This window comes from Nematolebias whitei, chromosome 13, assembly GCF_014905685.2.
Source record: "Nematolebias whitei isolate Nwh7 chromosome 13, NemWhi1, whole genome shotgun sequence".
In the NCBI taxonomy this organism is placed as follows: domain Eukaryota; kingdom Metazoa; phylum Chordata; class Actinopteri; order Cyprinodontiformes; family Rivulidae; genus Nematolebias; species Nematolebias whitei.
The window spans coordinates 37,542,465-37,560,291 of NC_056510.1; the positions used below are offsets into that span (position 1 = coordinate 37,542,465).

The 17,827-nt window shown below is 40.7% G+C and overlaps 1 protein-coding gene across 3 annotated transcripts in view; it reads right to left on the reverse strand.

Moving 5' to 3' along the window:
* Window positions 1-8,952: 8,952 nt before the first annotated feature.
* The window catches only part of ddx3xa (DEAD-box helicase 3 X-linked a), a 24,720-nt gene continuing 15,845 nt past the window's right edge, over window positions 8,953-17,827 (reverse strand). For 2 of the 3 annotated variants that reach the window (XM_037687097.1, XM_037687096.1), the window contains 15 exons: window positions 14,141-14,248; window positions 13,608-13,740; window positions 13,411-13,515; window positions 13,233-13,332; window positions 13,016-13,151; window positions 12,775-12,872; window positions 12,595-12,693; window positions 12,334-12,494; window positions 12,119-12,263; window positions 11,889-12,033; window positions 11,356-11,537; window positions 11,123-11,240; window positions 10,880-11,033; window positions 10,321-10,442; window positions 8,953-10,035 (listed from right to left, as the gene is read on the reverse strand). In XM_037687097.1, coding sequence (XP_037543025.1) covers window positions 9,950-10,035; window positions 10,321-10,442; window positions 10,880-11,033; window positions 11,123-11,240; window positions 11,356-11,537; window positions 11,889-12,033; window positions 12,119-12,263; window positions 12,334-12,494; window positions 12,595-12,693; window positions 12,775-12,872; window positions 13,016-13,151; window positions 13,233-13,332; window positions 13,411-13,515; window positions 13,608-13,740; window positions 14,141-14,248 — 1,892 coding nt within the window. In that variant the 3' untranslated portion in view covers window positions 8,953-9,949. The remainder of the gene's footprint in view (window positions 10,036-10,320; window positions 10,443-10,879; window positions 11,034-11,122; window positions 11,241-11,355; window positions 11,538-11,888; window positions 12,034-12,118; window positions 12,264-12,333; window positions 12,495-12,594; window positions 12,694-12,774; window positions 12,873-13,015; window positions 13,152-13,232; window positions 13,333-13,410; window positions 13,516-13,607; window positions 13,741-14,140; window positions 14,249-17,827) is intronic. The other variant, XR_005187266.1, reaches the window with a different exon arrangement.

Below are 17,827 nucleotides of genomic sequence, written 5' to 3' on the forward strand. Positions count from 1 at the left end.
ATGAATATAAACAGTAGGTTGAATATGAACAGTAGTATGAATATAAACAGTAGTATGAATATGAACAGTGGTATGAATATGAACAGTAGTATGAATATAAACAGTAGTATGAATATGAACAGTAGTATGAATATAAACAGTAGTATAAATATGAACAGTGGTATGAATATGAACAGTAGTTTGAATATGAACAATAATATGAATATAAACAGTAGTTGGAATATAAGCAGTAGTTTGAATATGAATATGAACAGTAGTTTGAATATTAACAGTAGTGCAAATTGAATGAGCACATGAGCATGTGTTGAGTGTATAACCTGTTTTTTAATGATGCAGAGTTCAGTGTTAGAAAGTTTTTGTGTTGTGTGGAAATGTGTGAAAGTTTTGTGTGTTAAGGCGGTACAAGAGGGAGGGGAGGCAGAGCAGGCAGAGAGTTCAGCATCCTGACTGCCTGATGAACACAGCTGTCTCGCAGTCTGCTGGTTCGAGCCTGGAGACTCCGCAGTCCCCTCCCTGATGGCAGCAGGCTGAAGAAGCTGTGTAGTGGGTGTGTGGGATCACCTGCCATGCAGAGGGCTTTCTGAGTGAGGCGGGTTTTGTGTAAGTCATGTAGTGAGGGGAAGGAGGTGCCGACGATCTTCTCGGCTGCTTTCACGATGCGCTGGAGTGTCTTGCAGCAGGATGCAGTACGTGCACTGAACCACACCGTGATGCAGCTGGTCAGGACACTCTCTATGGCACCCCTGTAGAAGGTGCACATGATGGGGGTTGGAGCTCCAGCTCTTTTCAGCTTGCGGAGAAAGTAGAGGCGCTGGTGATCCTTCTTGGCCAGTGATGCAGTGTTTCTGCTCCAGGACAGGTCCTCTGAGACGTGCACTCCCAGAAACTTGGCGCTGCTCACTCTCTCCACAGTAGTGCCATTGATGGTCAGAGGAGCATGCTGGGCGTGCATCTTCCTGAAGTCCACAACAATCTCCTTCGTCTCATCCACGTTCAGAGAGAGATTGTTGTGCCCGCACCACAAGGCCAGGCGGCTCACCTCGTTTCTGTAGTCTGTCTCGTCATTGTTGCTGATGAGACCCACCACAGTTGTAACGTCCGCAAACTTGACAAAGTAGTTGGAGCTGTATGATGGTGTGCAGTCGTGTGTCAGAAGGGTGAATAGAAGTGGGTTCAGCACGCAGCCTTGGGGGGCCCCTGTATTCACTGTTATGGTGCTGGGTGCGTTACTGCTGACCCATACTGCCTGTGGTCTCCCGGTCAGGAAGTCTACCCAGACTGTCCAGTTTAAGGATGAGCTGTTGGGGGATGATGGTGTTGAATGCCGAGCTGAAGTCAATGAACAACATTCTAACATAAGAGTCCTTAGTGTCCAGATGTGGCTGCACGGTGGCGCAACTGGTAGAGCTGCTGCCTCTCAGCGAACAGGTTCCTGGTTCAAACCCCGGTCAGGGGGCTTTTCTGGGTGGAGTTTGCATGTTCTCTCTGTGCATGCGTGGGTTTTCTCTGGGTGCTCCGGTTTCCTCCCACAGACCAAAAACATGCATGTTAGGCTGATTGGTAACTTTAAATTGTCCCTAGGTGTGAGTGAGAGAGTGAATGGTTGTTTGTCTCGTTTGTCTCTATGTGTCCCTGTGATGGACTTGCGACCTGTCCAGGGTGTACCCCGCCCCTCGCACAGTGATTGCTGGACATGGGCACCAGCGACCCCCGTGACCCAAAATGGAATAAGCGGGTAAAGATAATGGATGGATGGATGGATGTCCAGATGTGTGAGTGCTGTGTGGAGGGCAGAGGAGATGGCGTCATCGGTTGAACGATTTGGCCGATGTGCAAACTGGAAGGGATCCAGGGAGGCAGGAAGGACAGAGTTGATGTGTTTCATGACTAGCCGTTCGAAGCACTTCATCAGGATGGGGGTGAGGGCCACCGGACGATAGTCATTGAGGTAGGAGGGCGATGCCTTCTTTGGGACAGGGATGATGGTGGTAGCCATCTAATATTTTCTAGTGTTCTATAGCTTTTCAAACCGTTTGGGTTTTACCATGCATTTCTTTTACTTATTGCTAAAGTTTTGCTACATCTGGCATTTAGTGTTTCATGGTACATTTTCCTAGAGTTGTGCTAATTAATGCTCATAACGAGCATTTTCCTGCAGGACAAACATACCAGCAAACACTAGCATTTAGCTACTTCTAGTTGAATACTAACATTTTCCTGCCTTTTGTTAGCATTTTGCTACTATTGGCTCTTTGTTAGCGTTTTCTTGCATTTAGCCAGTGCTTTGCTACTTCTGGCTAAATGTTAACATGTTTTTGCATTTTGCAAACCTTTTGTTACTTTTAGCTAGTTTTTTCTCTCTTTTTTTGCTAGCAATTTGCTACCTTTAGCACCTTTTACCTTTGTCTTTTAACTGGGGGAGTGGTGACGCAGAGGTTAGAGAAGGCAGGCCTGTGATCAAAAGATCGTTGGTTCGACACCCACAGACCGACATCAACATGTAAGTGGGAAAGGTGGAACACCCACACCTGTCTCCACCCTCATTTACCCCACTCTGGACCCTTGAGCAAGGCCCTTAACCCCCACCATTTGCTCCTGTGGGTACCCCAGATGGCAGTTCTCTGCTCCACACAGAGGGCTGTGGTAGCTTGGAAGTCTGTGGTTGTGTCAGGAAGAGCACCCGGTGTAAAAAACATCGCCAGGTCTTTGTGTGAGTTAGTTTGCTGTGGTGACACCTGAAGGGAGCAGCCAGGTAAAAAAAAAAAAACACCTTTGTCTTTTAACTAGCAGGTTTTTTCCCCTTTCCGCTAGTATAATGTTCAGTCAGATCATCTGGACAGTTTAGAGACGTTTCACCCTTCATCCAAAGGGCTTCATCAGTCTAAGGAGTCACAAACAAACTGTTTTCCCCACCAAGCAACACACTCCTTTATTGGACCAACCAGTTTGCAGGTGATTAGATGTTCAGTGCCCTGAGATGACTTCTGCTGTGACTTTGCATTATATAAATAAACTGAATTGAATTATTGAGCATGAACCTTGCTTTCTGCTAGTAATTTAATACATGTTTAATGTTTTATTAATTTTTGCAACTAATATGTTAATACTAATGGAAATCAGCAATAATTAGAATTAATGTGTCCCTGTGGTGGACTTACTTGCGACCTGTCCAGGGTGCCCCCTTCCTCTCGCACAGTGATGGCTGGATATGGGCACCAGTGACACCCCCCCCCCACCCCCATGAACCAAAAAGGAAGAAGAGGGTAAAAATAATGGATGGATGGATGATTAATAATTTCCTGATTTTTGCTAACATTTTACTACTTCATGCACAGAGCTAGTGCTTTCCAGACTTTTTGCTAACATTGTGCTACTTTTGGAAATTAGCTAAAATTTTAATTAATCCTGCTAGCATTTTGCTACTTTCAGTTAAAGCTAGCCTTTTGCTTCATTTACCTTAAAGCTAACCATTACCTACTTATGGGTTCGGCTCAGTTTCAGAGTCTTTAGCAAAGTTTTTCAGATAGCTAAATCTTACAAATCGTACAATCCCAACCAGTTTGCAGCTCAGTTTAAAATTTCAGCTTTTAGAAAACTCATTGAGCAACAAGCATTCACACTGCATTTTAGCAGGAAATGCACAATTTCCTCACGTGAATTCTTATCAAGTATTCACACTATAGAAAAATTTCTCATTCTTCCATTTTTATGGGCAAGTAATTCGTGCAGCACTTTAAGCTATTTCAACAATTCACACATCAAAACTTTTAGCTAATTCAGGAAATTCCTACTATGATGTTTGGTATTTATGAAATGTTAATGATTTTTTTTTTCTGACTTGCTGAAGACGGACAATTTTCTTCCCTCTCCTGCCTTCCTCCTGCTTTTGCTCTTGTCATGTGTATCAGAGCCTCTCTTTACTCATCTTCTGAATCGTAAATTATGGATCTGGTCAGCTTTAATGCAATTGATAAAATTTTCTCGACGAGGAGACAGGGTGAAGGAGAGCCCTCATGCCCTGAAGGGACACACACAGCTGGATATGTCATGGATTCCTGGGGTGTGTGAAAGATGATGTGCCTGTCTGTATTGTCCATTAAGGACGTAGACAACATGTATATAATTGGATTTATGATAACAGGGTTTCTGCTTTTTGGAATCAGTGGACTTTTTGACAAATTAAGATGTCGCCAGCAGTTCTGACAGGCTGCTTGCCTTGTGTGAAGGATTGAACTGTGCTTCGAGCGCTCAGACTCGTATGCTTAGCGAACTGAACCATAAGATGGACATGATTTCTGAGAATCGTGGGCCACTTGCAGCTCCTAGAACTTGCCGGCATGAAGGAACTGACCTTGGAGAAGGCTAACGAGTACAGACCAGTGAAATTTCCACAAACCTGGCTGTTTGGATTTGTCATTGAGTGTACCAGCAGAACTGAAGGCAGACATGAAATCAGTAGTGTTTATCTGAATCTGGCTTGGCCTTTGATAGACCAACTTATCTCAAATTGCTCCTGGTGGATACGTAAAACAAGAGGCTGTGCTCTGCCCCCCCCAAAAAAAACACCTGTGGACCAGAGTTACCGACTGATAGACACTGTAACATCTTTTATTAGGACTATGAAACTATCTGGAAGGGTACATGGACAATCTCACCGTCTTATCATTCCCCAGCAAAATGTATTCTCTGATGTTGCTTTTGCGGAGGTAGATTTTTTTGCTACCTTACATGCCCGGTGTCCAAGGACATGGTGAGAGAGATCTTTTTATTACCTTCTCTGCTCATTTTCTTCCCCTTTTCTTATCTAAGCGATAAGGGCAGTGCTTCATAGAAGCTGCAGCCCTGGTGCATGTCCGTCTATCCTTGAGACGGCTGCACGGAACGTACTTAACTGTGCAATGACAAAGTTGGTTCCGTATTTAGCTTTTTCTGTTTTCATATTTTAAATGGAGGTTTTTTCTTCACATCCTTCAAACCCTTTGTGCCGTTTACAACCTGTTGCTGCTCATTTTAGCTTCAATTCTGGTTCAGGTTTTTTCAGCTTGATGTGCTCATTTCAACTTCCTTTAGCTCCTCTCAGTTTCATTCTCACTATTTTGTGCCTTCATATTTTTAAGTGCCTTTTTGTAATTTCAACATTTTATCTGCTTCCTCAGAAGTATTCTGCTCATTTAAGCTTTTTTGGGGTCATTTTCAGCCAATTGTGCTCTTTTTAGCTTTATTCTGCCCATTTTAACTGTTTTGCTTGTTCCTCTGCTTTTTTCAGCCACATTTGCTGAAAAGAGCAAATTTGCTAGTTTGTTTTGTGTCCTTTTACATTTCTTTCTTCTAACTCGGGCATCTGGTGTTCGGCTTTTATCTGCCATTTTAGGCTTTTCTTTGATCTTTCAGCTTTTTGCCATTTAACTTTATAATTTCAGGTTTTTTGTGTTCCTTTCAGTTTCTTTTAAATTCAGATCACTCACTCAATTTCAGACATGATCTAAAAATGATGATCCACAACACTGAAGGCTAAATAAAAACTCAAGAAAACCATCAAATCTAATGTACTTACTGTATGGGGCAGTTTTTCGTCCGAGCTGTTGCTCTGCAACCATCACAGAAATGTCAAATTTCAGAGCTGGACACGTTACGGGTCAAAGATTGGGTTAGCAGGGGTAAAAGTAAAGGTCAACTCCCACCCACATCCATCCCTCTATATCAAGTCAGGTTGCAGCAAGGCCCAGACATTTGTCTCACCACTTCTGGCTGCTAGCTAGCTAGCTTTTAGCTTGTCTCACTACCTCTGGCTGCTAGCTAGCTCTTGGCTTGTGTCTCACTACTTCTACACCAGCTATTTTTTATATTCACTAGCCATTTGCCATTTCTGGCTCCAAGACTTTCCTGTATTTCACTAGTCCTGCCCCAGTACTAGTTTTCCTGTTTATTGCTCGCATTCATTACTTCGGGCCCCAAGCCTTTCCTAGATTTAATGTCTCACAGCTCCTTGCTCTTGGCTAAAATCTTCCTGCATTTTGCTACTTCTCGTTAAACATCAGTTTTCCTACTTTTTGCTATCTTTTGCCAATTAGGATTTTTCTGCGATATGTTAGTGATTTGCTATTTGTACCTTAGGTGTAGCATTTTTTATAATCCTGCCAGCATTTTGCTACTTTAAGCCTTTAGCAAGCCTGGTCATTTTCCTTCAAGCCCTCAAACTGTCTTCAGGTCAGTTTCTTCAGCTTTTGGGCAACATTTCAAATACTGATGGGCAAATTTTCACCTTTTCAAATTTATAGTTTCAGTTCAGTATTTCATCTTAACCTTTAACTGGAAATGCCATTTTAAAGTTTACATTTAGCATTTTAAACATTGTAGCTTATTTCAAAAATAAGCTTTTTAAGTGCAGCATCAGGAAACCACCTCATAAGTTAAATTATATTCTTGAAGGCTGCACATTTCACAGCTGTGGTAGAAATGGCTCTAGAAAGTAAAGGTTGCCGACTTTCCACTACAATCCAGAAACCGAAAAAGCAAAAAATAAAACTATGGTTCAGTTAGAGGAACATTTTATTTTACTTCAACTTTTGTAGAATTATTCCTTAAAGGAAACATTTCACGTGTTTCAACTCAATGCACAAAACAATTACTTTTTAAAGCTCGTAGCTAAACACCTGCTCAAAATGTAGGGGGGTCCCAAGATTCTGTGTTGCTGGTTGCCAGTGCTAGTGCGCCCCCCCCGCGCCAAACTCAAAAACCCGTGATAACAATTTTAATATTTAACTATTCCTTTTTCAAATGTACACAAATTAACACAAGTGCAAGAGTATGGTCTTTCCTGCATTTAATTCCTGAAAGTTTTCCTAAAATGGAGCTGCTTTTGAAGCAGCGTTGATTTACCAGAAGTTAGTTTTGATCAACACAGAAGCTGTGCATAAATAAAGGTTAAAATTGAAGCTTTACAAAATGCTTGTTAAATTAATTATTTTAAGTTTGGTCTGAATCCAGTTTGACGATTTCCTAAAAGTACCAAAAAAAAAAAAAAGTTTTTATGTACAAATGAAAACTTTATGCATCATTTTCTTCAGAAGAACTGAAGCTCATCCAATTGATAAATGTAATTCGTCACCGTCTGCCTTCCATGTACAGGAGGCTGCTCGCTACAAGATGGTTTCTGCATTTTACCGTAAACAAGTCTTCAGAAAACATGCTTGATCTTCCCCCACATACTTTTGCACCGAAACATTTTATTTTGGTAAAATCATACAATTTGAACGGCCAAACACTTCCCATGCAGTGCTGCAGCCTAGAGGCTAATACAGAAAAGCAAAGTCTACATCTAAAGAGCTCAAGCGTTCTCCAAAGATCGGGGAACAAGTCTCCGGTTCTGCTTACAAAGTTATGTGCAGAGCCGGCTTTTCTTTCCCCAAGCAGCACCGTCAGCTGTTTTGAGAAATTAATGCTGAAGACCTGCTCCAGACTCAAGAGAACACGAGAGACATTTGCAAATACAACAAGAATAAACCACACGTTTCTTTAAGGATTGCCATGTGCCAGACATTAACTAGAGAAGACAAAAAACATTTATCAATCAAATTAGACAAAATCAATAATGCACACATTTGGAGAATCTGAACACTTCTGCACTGATATGCTTAGGAAATTTGCTCTTTTGACAGCTTTACTCCAAACCTTGGCATGTTTATTTAATTCAACTTTGAATTTTGAAGACCAATTAGTATATTTAAATAGACGACGGGCCCAAGAGGCCGTGAAACAGCTGTGGATATTATATACTGAGTCCAACGTATATCAAACATTTAAAAAGCTCACTATCCTGAAATATATAAATTTCACTCACACAGGTGACATTCAACATTCAAGTGCCAGTGTTTTTTGTACTGTCTTTTGGTCAAGTTTCTGAAACTTTCAAAGAATCACTTTGAGGCTTACAAAAATAAATATTTGTCAAAAATGCTTAATAAATTACACAAAACTAGCAGCAAAAGTAGAATCTAGAAATCTGTGCAAATGGCTAAATTCCCCCCCAACTGCTAAATCCCCTGGTCCCAAATAAATCCTGGTTTTAAACCCCTTCCCCTTTGTAAACAAGCTGCGTTTCCCACCCCACAAACTCCTCACACAATATTTGGAAGCTTAAGGACACATATCCAAGACATCTATATAAAATTCTAGATGTGCAATAAAACAACTTGTAAAACTCGATGGGCACGACGTACAAGGGCCGACACACGTATCAAGTAGCACCATTCAATCTCTCAACACTGTCAGTGCATCTGCTGTAGGTTTAGAAAAGAAAGGTTTGAAGGCACAACATACCTGATGAGGAGACTGGGAGCGTTTAGTGGTGAAACAGCCCATCTCTGCCCCTCAGTGGCTGCTCCTCTTTAAGAGGAAAAGCCGCCTCATTTTACGAAGCTATTTTTTCTTTTAAATAAATGTCTGAGCAGATGAACACCCAGAGGACCTGACATGATTGAACTGTTCCTTAAAGAAAACAGACCTTTGACAGAAGTAAGATCTTTGGCCACCTTCACAGTTTATGCAGCAATGGAACCCAAAGCCACTCGACACCAGTGGTGCACTGAAAACCTGGCCCCACGCCTGCCCTGCTCTTATACCTGGACCCACTGCCGTGGTTGGGTTGCTGCTGTACCCCGCCCCCTTCCTTTACTAATTATAGAAAACCTCAGTGATAATTCAAATGCCTGTCTTAAAGATGAACCATGCCTCCAACGCAGCTTGAAAAGAGAAAATGTTTGTAAGTTAAGCCTGCGACTCATTTTGCATGTCCTTTCTCCTTGACCAAAAAACAAAACACTTGCAAGCGTATATCAGAGCCTCGTGGCTGCAGGTTAATTCTGTCATCACTCCTCTGAGGCCCCCCCAAATGCTGTGGTCCATTAGGCAGCCATTTTGAACTTCACTTTCAAGATGGCAGGCATCGTTTGATACACATGTGTAAATAAACAATTCAAAATAACTGACTTAAGTTTTTTTAAATCTTAAAACGCTTGCACAAATATTGTTTCAAGTAAAAAACAAAAAACACCGTCCACTTAAAGTAGCTAGCACTCGGTAACATACCAGCTGCCATAACACTGTCAAGTCAATGAAAAGGTTGGAGTAACGAGTTCCAGCATTCAGTTTTCTGTTTCTACCTCAGCGATTGTTGGCACTGAGCTTAATGACTTCTGTGTTTAAGATTTCAATAGGAATGGCTTTTTTTTTTTTTTTAAAGACTACCATATCCATAAACAGAGCCCGTTCAGGATAGAGTGAGCAAAAATAATAAACAAAAAAAAAAAAAAACTTAGTCTCTTAGGCTTAAAACATTTGCTTCACAGAGCGGCCCAGATTTTTATAAATATGGTAATGACACCATTACCTGTTTGACAAAAAGCCACACAATGTTTCTGAAATAAATTTGAGTTTCAAATGGAATTATGACCGAGAGCCACAATACCCAAGTGGTTGCCAAGGTTTGAATAAGTTCAAGCTTAGTTCAACTTGCTATTTTTTTTCTTGAAACAAAATACTAGTAAAAACAAATTTAGAGCTCTTGGCCATGTTAATCTGGTGAAATGAAACTAATTTCCAGTTTAAATTCAAAAGGCACAGTACATCAACAGGTTCAACCCCAATTTGTTTTAATCCCCACATTAGGAACAAAAATACTTTAACGATGAAAAGCCCAAGGTTGCAGTGGGACAATGCACGTTAGCATCCATGCTCACTTTGAGGTGTGCAAATCTCTGCAGGCACCAGTGCTTTGCACGTGCTGGTGACTTCCTTTGCGTCGTGCTGCACTTCCTTTATGAGAAGCGAATGGCAGAGAACCAGGGTTGGTCATGTACTGTCAGTGAAGCTACAGGAGGGTTGTTACAGTCTGGCTTACATGAACATGTGGTTTCCACTGGGTTGGCATGGCAACCTGTTCCTATGAAGACTAGTTTCCCCACCAATCCACACTACCAGAGTGGTTGTAATTTCCTCCGTAGCCATCATTGCTGTAGAAGTTGCCACCAAAACCACCTGTAAGGACAAATTCTCATGTAAAATGCTTAAAATGTACTCGGCTCACACTTCTATGTGAAATTTTAAAAATTATTTTTGTCATAGCAGGGGAAAAAAATTCAACCTAAAAGCATTACTGATTTACTGGTTTCTGGGGGAAATATTTAGATTGTAATACTCTGCAATTCTTTTCACAATGAAAATCCAAATTATTGCTTTTCATCAAATCGTAGAGCCACAGAGGAAAGAGTCTCACTTCAATTATAAGCTTAAAGTAAAACTGAATAAATGTAGCTTTCTTACCTCCACCAAAGCCACGGTTCCCTCCATGACCTCCGGGGTTGCGTCCTGGACGGCTACTGTTAAACCCTCCAGATCCACCTGGCGTCTGACGGTAGTCTCTGGCTCCAAAACCACCTGAGAACCTGGAAGAGTCATCACTATTAATAAAGTTGAACAGACATTTTCTTACAATTGCTGCACCATTCTAGCAAAACTAAGTATTTTGGGAGGAATTTAGTTTCGCGTTACACTTCAATAAACATTGTTATGTAATACAGGGTTCTGTTAAGTTCACCAATATTTTTGGATTCTTTTTGTGGGGATCACCCATTAATTTAAAAAAAGCATTTGTTATTATACATCTGCCATTACTCCATGCACTTTCACTGCAAAAATGAAGCAAACTTGATGGCGTACAACATTATTCAAAATCTTTTGAAGGACTCAAAAAAGAAGCAAAAGGAAAATAGTAAGGTCGTGTAGATTTTACTTTGCTCAGAACAAAGATACTCAAACAAGTTCTTGTACAAGCAAGTGACAACCATGAAACAAGAAAAGTGATGCATTCAGTGACCAGTACCTCTTTGAGCGTCCTCGGCCGGTGCTCTTGTGCTGGTGCTCATAAGCCAGGCTCTCAAGCCAGGAAGGAACCTCCTGCTTGGCCTCAACCAGGATGTCCAACAAATCTTTGGTTATGTTGCTGTTTTTGTCGTTGAAGAACGACGTGGCCAGACCTGAAAAACATTGTAGACAACACATGATATACTCGGCACCAAACGGTATGTTGATTAGCACGGTTGGTAAGAAAAAGGTAGCACCTTACCGAGATTGCCCACACGTCCCGTACGGCCAATACGGTGAACGTATTCTTCAATGTCACTGGGCAAATCAAAGTTGATAACATGCTTCACATTGCTGATGTCCAAACCACGTGCAGCCACCTGAACAGATGGACACAAAACCTGGTAAAAACACTGAAGCAACCACACCAAGACTTTTGTTTCTTTATAAAATAAATAAATAAATTTAAAAAAAAAAAGTTCCAAAATTGCTTACAGCTGTAGCCACCAAGATTGGGCAGCGCCCAGAGCGGAACTGATGCAGAGCTTCCTCTCGGTCTCTCTGGGAACGATCTCCATGGATGCTGGTGCAGGCGTAGCCCTCACGGTAGAGGAAGTCTTCCAGAGCATCAGCTCCTTTCTTGGTTTCCACAAAGACTAGAGTCAAAGAGTCTTTGCCTGTAAGAAATCATGAAAGACAAGAATGTTATACTGACTTATTAACAAGACTTTACAGGATTGTTCACATTTACCCAAGTTACATTCTGGGATCTTGCATTTATCCTACTGCTCGCAAAAGAAGAATAAAAACAAAAAGGGCTGCTGTACATCAACCAGTGAACAACTCTGCTCAGTAAGCAAATTTTAAAATGAAGCTAAATCTGCTTGAGGCTTCAGTGTCTGCTCACAACTGTATATTTGTTGAATAATTTAGATTTTTTTTGTTGTCTCAAAGTCAATATTAGCTTGGCGTGAAACAGACAAAAGAAGGAGAAATTGAGGGGAAATAATTTTATGTGCTTTTCCTACCTGTGGCATTGAGAAGGTCCAGAAGAAAGGACCTCTTGTCGGTCTCCTCTACCCAGACCACTTTCTGGGTGATATTTTCTGAAGTGGAGCCAACACGGCCTACTGCCAAAAATATGTAGTCCTCCAGGAAGTCTCGAGCCAGGATCTAAAAATAAAATCAATAGGTTAAGCAAGCCGCCAACAACAACAACAACAAAAAAAGACTACACCTTAATATGTAATCAACACACCTGAATCTCTTTGGGGAAAGTGGCACTGAACATCATGGTCTGACGAATTCCCTTTGGTGGCATTGTATCTTGTTCTACAATTCTTCTGATCTGGGGCTCAAAACCCATGTCCAACATGCGGTCAGCTTCATCCAGGACTAAGTAGCTACAAACAAATTTTACATTAACTGACTGGAATCAGACATTTTAGCAATATATGAATGAGTTCTACTGACTTGCAGTGGTCCAGACCGATCTTGCCCCTCTCCATCATGTCAACCAGACGTCCTGGTGTGGCCACCAACAGGTGACAGCCTCTTTCCAATTCCCTGATCTGCTGACCAATATCAGCGCCACCGTAGACCACGCAGGGACGCACACGAGAGCGATAAGCAAACTGGACAAAAAACAAACAAAAAAACGAATAATTGGCTTCATCATTTAACATGTGGGCAAATGGTGTTGGCGTCAGAGTGATTTGCTAGCTTTGAACTCACCTTCCTTGCCTCGTCGTAGATCTGCAATGCCAGTTCTCTGGTTGGAGCCAGGACAAGAGAGATGGGGTACTGCTTACGACGGCCATATCTTCCATTCTCCTAAGAACCAAAGACATTTATTAAAAAAAGTCAGAATCCACCAGTGAACTCTTTACTGCTGATAATGGTTTTCTCTGCTACCTGTCCACTGTTCTTTGAGGACTGCAGAGCATCTCCTGGTCCATCTGTGTAGATTTGACTCAGCACTGGCAGCAAGAAGGCAGCCGTCTTACCAGAGCCTGAAACGCAGCAAGGATTATATAAACAATTATAAACAAAGAACTCGACCAAACTTTTTTCTTCAGAAGTTAGTTTTTTTTGCCTTCAAACTAGAGAATAAGCTCGTTATTTGCATTGACTGAAAATGTCCAAAAATACCAACCAGTCTGGGCACAGGCCATCAAGTCTCTCTTCGACTTGATGATGGGAATGGCATGCTTCTGGACAGGAGTAGGACGAGTGTAACGGGTCAGATTGATGTTCCCCATGATAATCTCACCCATGTCCACATCATGAAACTACAAAAAAAATGTAACACGTCAAGTGTGTAAGGTACAAACTCAGACCAAAGTGTTCAATTAAAAGCAGTGGAGACTCACACTTTCAATGTGAGGAGGGCTGTTTGTTCCAGTCGCCTCCACAGGAATATCATCATATTTCTCAAAGTTTATCCCAGTGTTGCTTCCAGAGAAAAGTTCACTACAGAAAGAGGTTTAAATAAAAGTTTAAGTTTGATGTAGACATTACTTCTCAAATCTGTGATAAAATCCGCCTTACTGTTCCAGACGTTCGTTGGGTGGAGTGGGCTTGGACCAGTCGTCTTCTCTGGAGTCTTCCACCCAGCGGCTATTTCCTCCACCAGCGAAGCCTCCACGCTCATACCTGTAAACATGCACACAATTTAGAAAAGTGAAACTAAAAATATTTTACTTCCTAGAGATGGATAGAAATAGATAAGGTTTTTTTTTTTATACCTTCCTCTTGAGCCAGCTCCTCTGTCATTAAAGGCAGACTTGGTCCGATCATTACGCCCTCCAAAGCTGTTGTAGGCAGCATCTCTAGGAGGTCCTCCCCAGCCGCCATCTTTGTTTTCAAAATTGCCAAACCCTGCAATAAATGAATAATAAAGTCTGTCAATTTACTCTTGAGACCTAGTTGGCAAACCAGCTGTCAGACTTCAGACAATGCCCGTTTCTTATCAAGGGCAGAGCTTCTGCCTTTTCTCTTAAGTAAAAGGCCATTAGAAGTTGAATCCATTCATTTCATATGCAACTACATAGCTAATTACTTTTTTTTTTTTTTTTTTAAACAGACTTAAAGTCTGTGTACAATAGTTTAAATAAATCTAAATTAAAACTAGGTGGGGGAGGGTGAAGCTTACATATACTACACTGTCCATCTAAGGTAGTTTAGCATTTTATGGACAACCAGATCTCCCCACCTGTACTTTGCAATGGCTGATTAAACGAGCCTCCGCCACTGTTAACACGGTAGGCGCCACACCCACCTCTATCATTGCGAGGAGGTCCACGCCCTCCAAAGCTACCGTTTGGGCGGTTGTCATGGAAACCATTCACATATCCATTGGTGCGTCCGCTATCCCATCCAGGTGAATCTTTAAAGACAAAAAAGAAAATCCATTAGAAGGGAGAGGGAAAAAAGTGCCAATAAACTAAACGCACAACTGTATTTGCCCACTGAGCGTTTGTTTAGTTGCATGTTTTTAGCTGGACTGTTTAAAAACAGAATGTCAGACCCCCGTGACTAGAGATGGGAGCAAGCGCTCACCAAAGCCTAGTTGTCTCGTATGTAGAACAACAGAACTGAGGGGAAGAGATACCCATCACAGTTTAACAAACAAAACCATTAATGCAAAAAAAATAAAATCTAATCTACCGGTATCTATTTTTATACAGACTAAAAATGTCTATTTGTTATGAAGGTCTGTACCAAGTCTGTCTACAACCACAATCTTTGCACATTACAGATGTAGCGCTTTGCTACTCTTCAAAACAACAACCACTCATCCAACCCATTACCACCACTCGGTCGACAACTTGCCACCACAAACGTAGAGCAATGCTTCTTACTAGCACCCACTAGTGCTAAAAGTGAACATGTAAAATTGTAATTGTTTGCAACAAAACTCAATTGCCGATTTTGCAAAAAATTAAACAATGCAGCAGACTTTCAGTAGGGAATGATGTGTATTTGGTGGATTTTTTTATTTATTTATTTATTTAAATCAAACAATGTTTCCCCTTGGTTATTTGCCTTAGGAAGGCGCTCCCAAGCGTTCTTGGGAAGAAAAGCGGAGCTACGCTTGTACTGCGCGCGGGGGTTTGGTTAGCTTAGCACTACATCAGTTTGACGGAGCGCTATGTTTGTATTGCGCACGGTTTGGACTCCGAGTTGAGCTGCTACAATCTCCGCTCCCCGTCCGGAAGTGACTAGGCTGTGTGGGGTTTGTGAGGGGAGGGCTCAGATCTGTTGGTAGGACTGGGGGGGCTTGAATAATGGTAGGGAAAACGCTGATGTATACAAAAAAAATTCTAAAGTTTAAAATAGCATATTTCGACATCGTTTTTCATTTACCTTAAAAAAAATAATTCTCTCATAGTTAATGACTGAGGAAAAATCAGGCCAGTGCAGTAAAAGCACAGCTTACAAAAAATCCTGATGCATGCTCAATAATCCAGGTAGAAAAATCTAAAGAAGTTCAATCTGGTCCTCTGAACATTTAAAAAAAAAAAAAAAAAAAATTTTTTAGATACGTTTCGTCTTTCATCCGAAAGACGAAACGTATCTAAATTGTTTCGCTTTGTTTTTTTGAATGCCCAGAGGACCAGATTAAACTTAGACTTACAAAACTTACTAGACTAAACTGAATGTGCTTTAATCAGCATAACATTTACACTACTCAAACCATTAAAAAAAAAAAAATACATAAATAAAAAAAGACCAAAATTAAATGACAAAAAGACTCCAGGAGAATTTGAGTGTCCAGAAGGAGAAACACTTAAACTTCATTTTATAATTGTTCTAGACAAGTGATGTTTACGACTTGTATGTTACTTTTTTTTTTGCTTTATTTATAAATTATAATTTTCTATCAGTTTAGGATATCTAATCCATATATTGGTATTACTCAAAAAACCTCAAACTAGTATCTGACATCTCAGTAAACATGGCACAACAAGCAGAAAAGTTCTTGTCTGGGATAATTTGACCCAAATGCTTGGGTCAAATTCAACTACAGGTAAATGTAAATTCTTGAAGTAAACTCAAAAAAAGTACAAGCTGTACGTTTGAGTTAAAGATGCACCAAGCCGATACCAATATTGGTCCCGATATTGAAAAAACTTCTGGATCGGGTTTGTGACAGACAATGTGATCAATTCATGACCGGGCAGATCTATTCAGTCTAACTCTATGCTTTGTGCTCTGAGTGATGTCACAAACTCCACTGCACAGATTGTTTTCAAAATGGAGCGAGCGAAAGGATCAGCCATCTGGAACCATTTCACACTACCTCAGCCAACACATTCGACAGCTACGTGCACAGCGACAGTTCCAGGGGGTGTCACTAAAACTTTTAGTTATAACACTACCAACTTAAACATCTCCAGAGATTTCACCCTAAAGAACACGTTGAGAGTTTGATGAACAAAATTCAGCGGTTTTCCCTGTATCAGATCGGTATCGGTCGGTCGACCAAAAAAAAAAAAAAAAAAAAAAAAAAAAAAAAAAAAAAAAAACCCACCCGCAGATATTGGTATCGGTAGTGGAAAAAGTGGATCGGTGCATCTTTAGTTTGAGTGCAGTTTGGAAGTTACATTTAAAGAAACTAAGATGAATGCCCTTCATTCAATAGAGAGAAGAAAAAAGTAAATGCAAATAAAAATTAATGCCAAGTTCAGGACTTTGAGGGGTTAATCTTCATTGCTTACAACATGAGATACAAAAAACAACATTTAAAAACGACTTGTGTTTTAGTATTAATTAACTTTGTAAAATGCAGGACTTCAGATTAACAACCAGTAAACTTGGGCATAAATTAAAAACAGGCTGCATCTAAACATCTTTTTTTATCAGCCATCTGAAAATGTTAGACAACCACCGTCAATTATCTGGACCGCTCACTGTACAGGTTTGTTTTGCAGAGAAAATTAACAGAAGTGATCAAAGAAATTCCCTTGAACAGGCAATTGACATCACAAAAGCCAACATGAACAAAGCCCTCAGCATAATCAACAGCACAGACAACGTTTCAGAGCACATAGAACAAAAATTATGTTCGATGGTGAGAGAAACCTGGAGTCAGTGGAGCAGTGCAAAAGTTAATTCCAACTGCAACCACACAGCTCAGACAACAAACTTGGATAAACAGGTTTGTTATAATTTTTTCACAGACCCCAAAAACGATTAATCAGCCACACAAGCGATGCAGTGCAGTCTGTAAGGTACCAACCATTTCTATGCATCAAAAGCATTTGCAAGCGCTGACTAAAGTGTTAGTCAGATTTGAGCTACTTTGAACTAATAACTATTATAAAGCAAGTGCACATTGATTGTGCTCAAGTGTCCAGCTCTATTTACTATGAATGTGTGCCAACAAGTAGAAGGCATAACATGCAGGTGGAGATCAAGATATACCACATCTGCTTCGCCAACCACCAGTGTAGGCATGGTAAAAGGCAAACTCTTGAGAGGCCAGTCTTAGGTAACCTGAGCAAAAGTGGGGAAGGATGCTATAAAAAGATTCACCCAGGAGTACTGGCTCATGCAGTTGTCAAGTATTGGGGTTGACTTTGCACAATAGTTACCAAAGTGACAGTCATCCCATCCTGAAGTATAGTTACTTCTCTGTGCTTGCTGGCACTCAGCCTGCCATGGTTGTGGGCACTGCTCAGATGAAACTTAGGGGAAGATTGCAGATAAAATAACTGCATGAATGTGTGGTGGAAAACAAGAGCATTACCAGTATTTTGCTTCAATAGATTAAAAAGTTGAAGTTAAATTTCAGCCTTGTGAAATGTAACTATTTATCCTATCTTTACTCACTGTTACTGTTAAATGTACAGGTCCTTCTAAAAAAAATTAGCATATAGTGATAAAGGTCATAATTTTCCATAATGTAATGATACAAATGAAACTTTCATATATTTCAGATTCATTGCACACCAACTGAAAT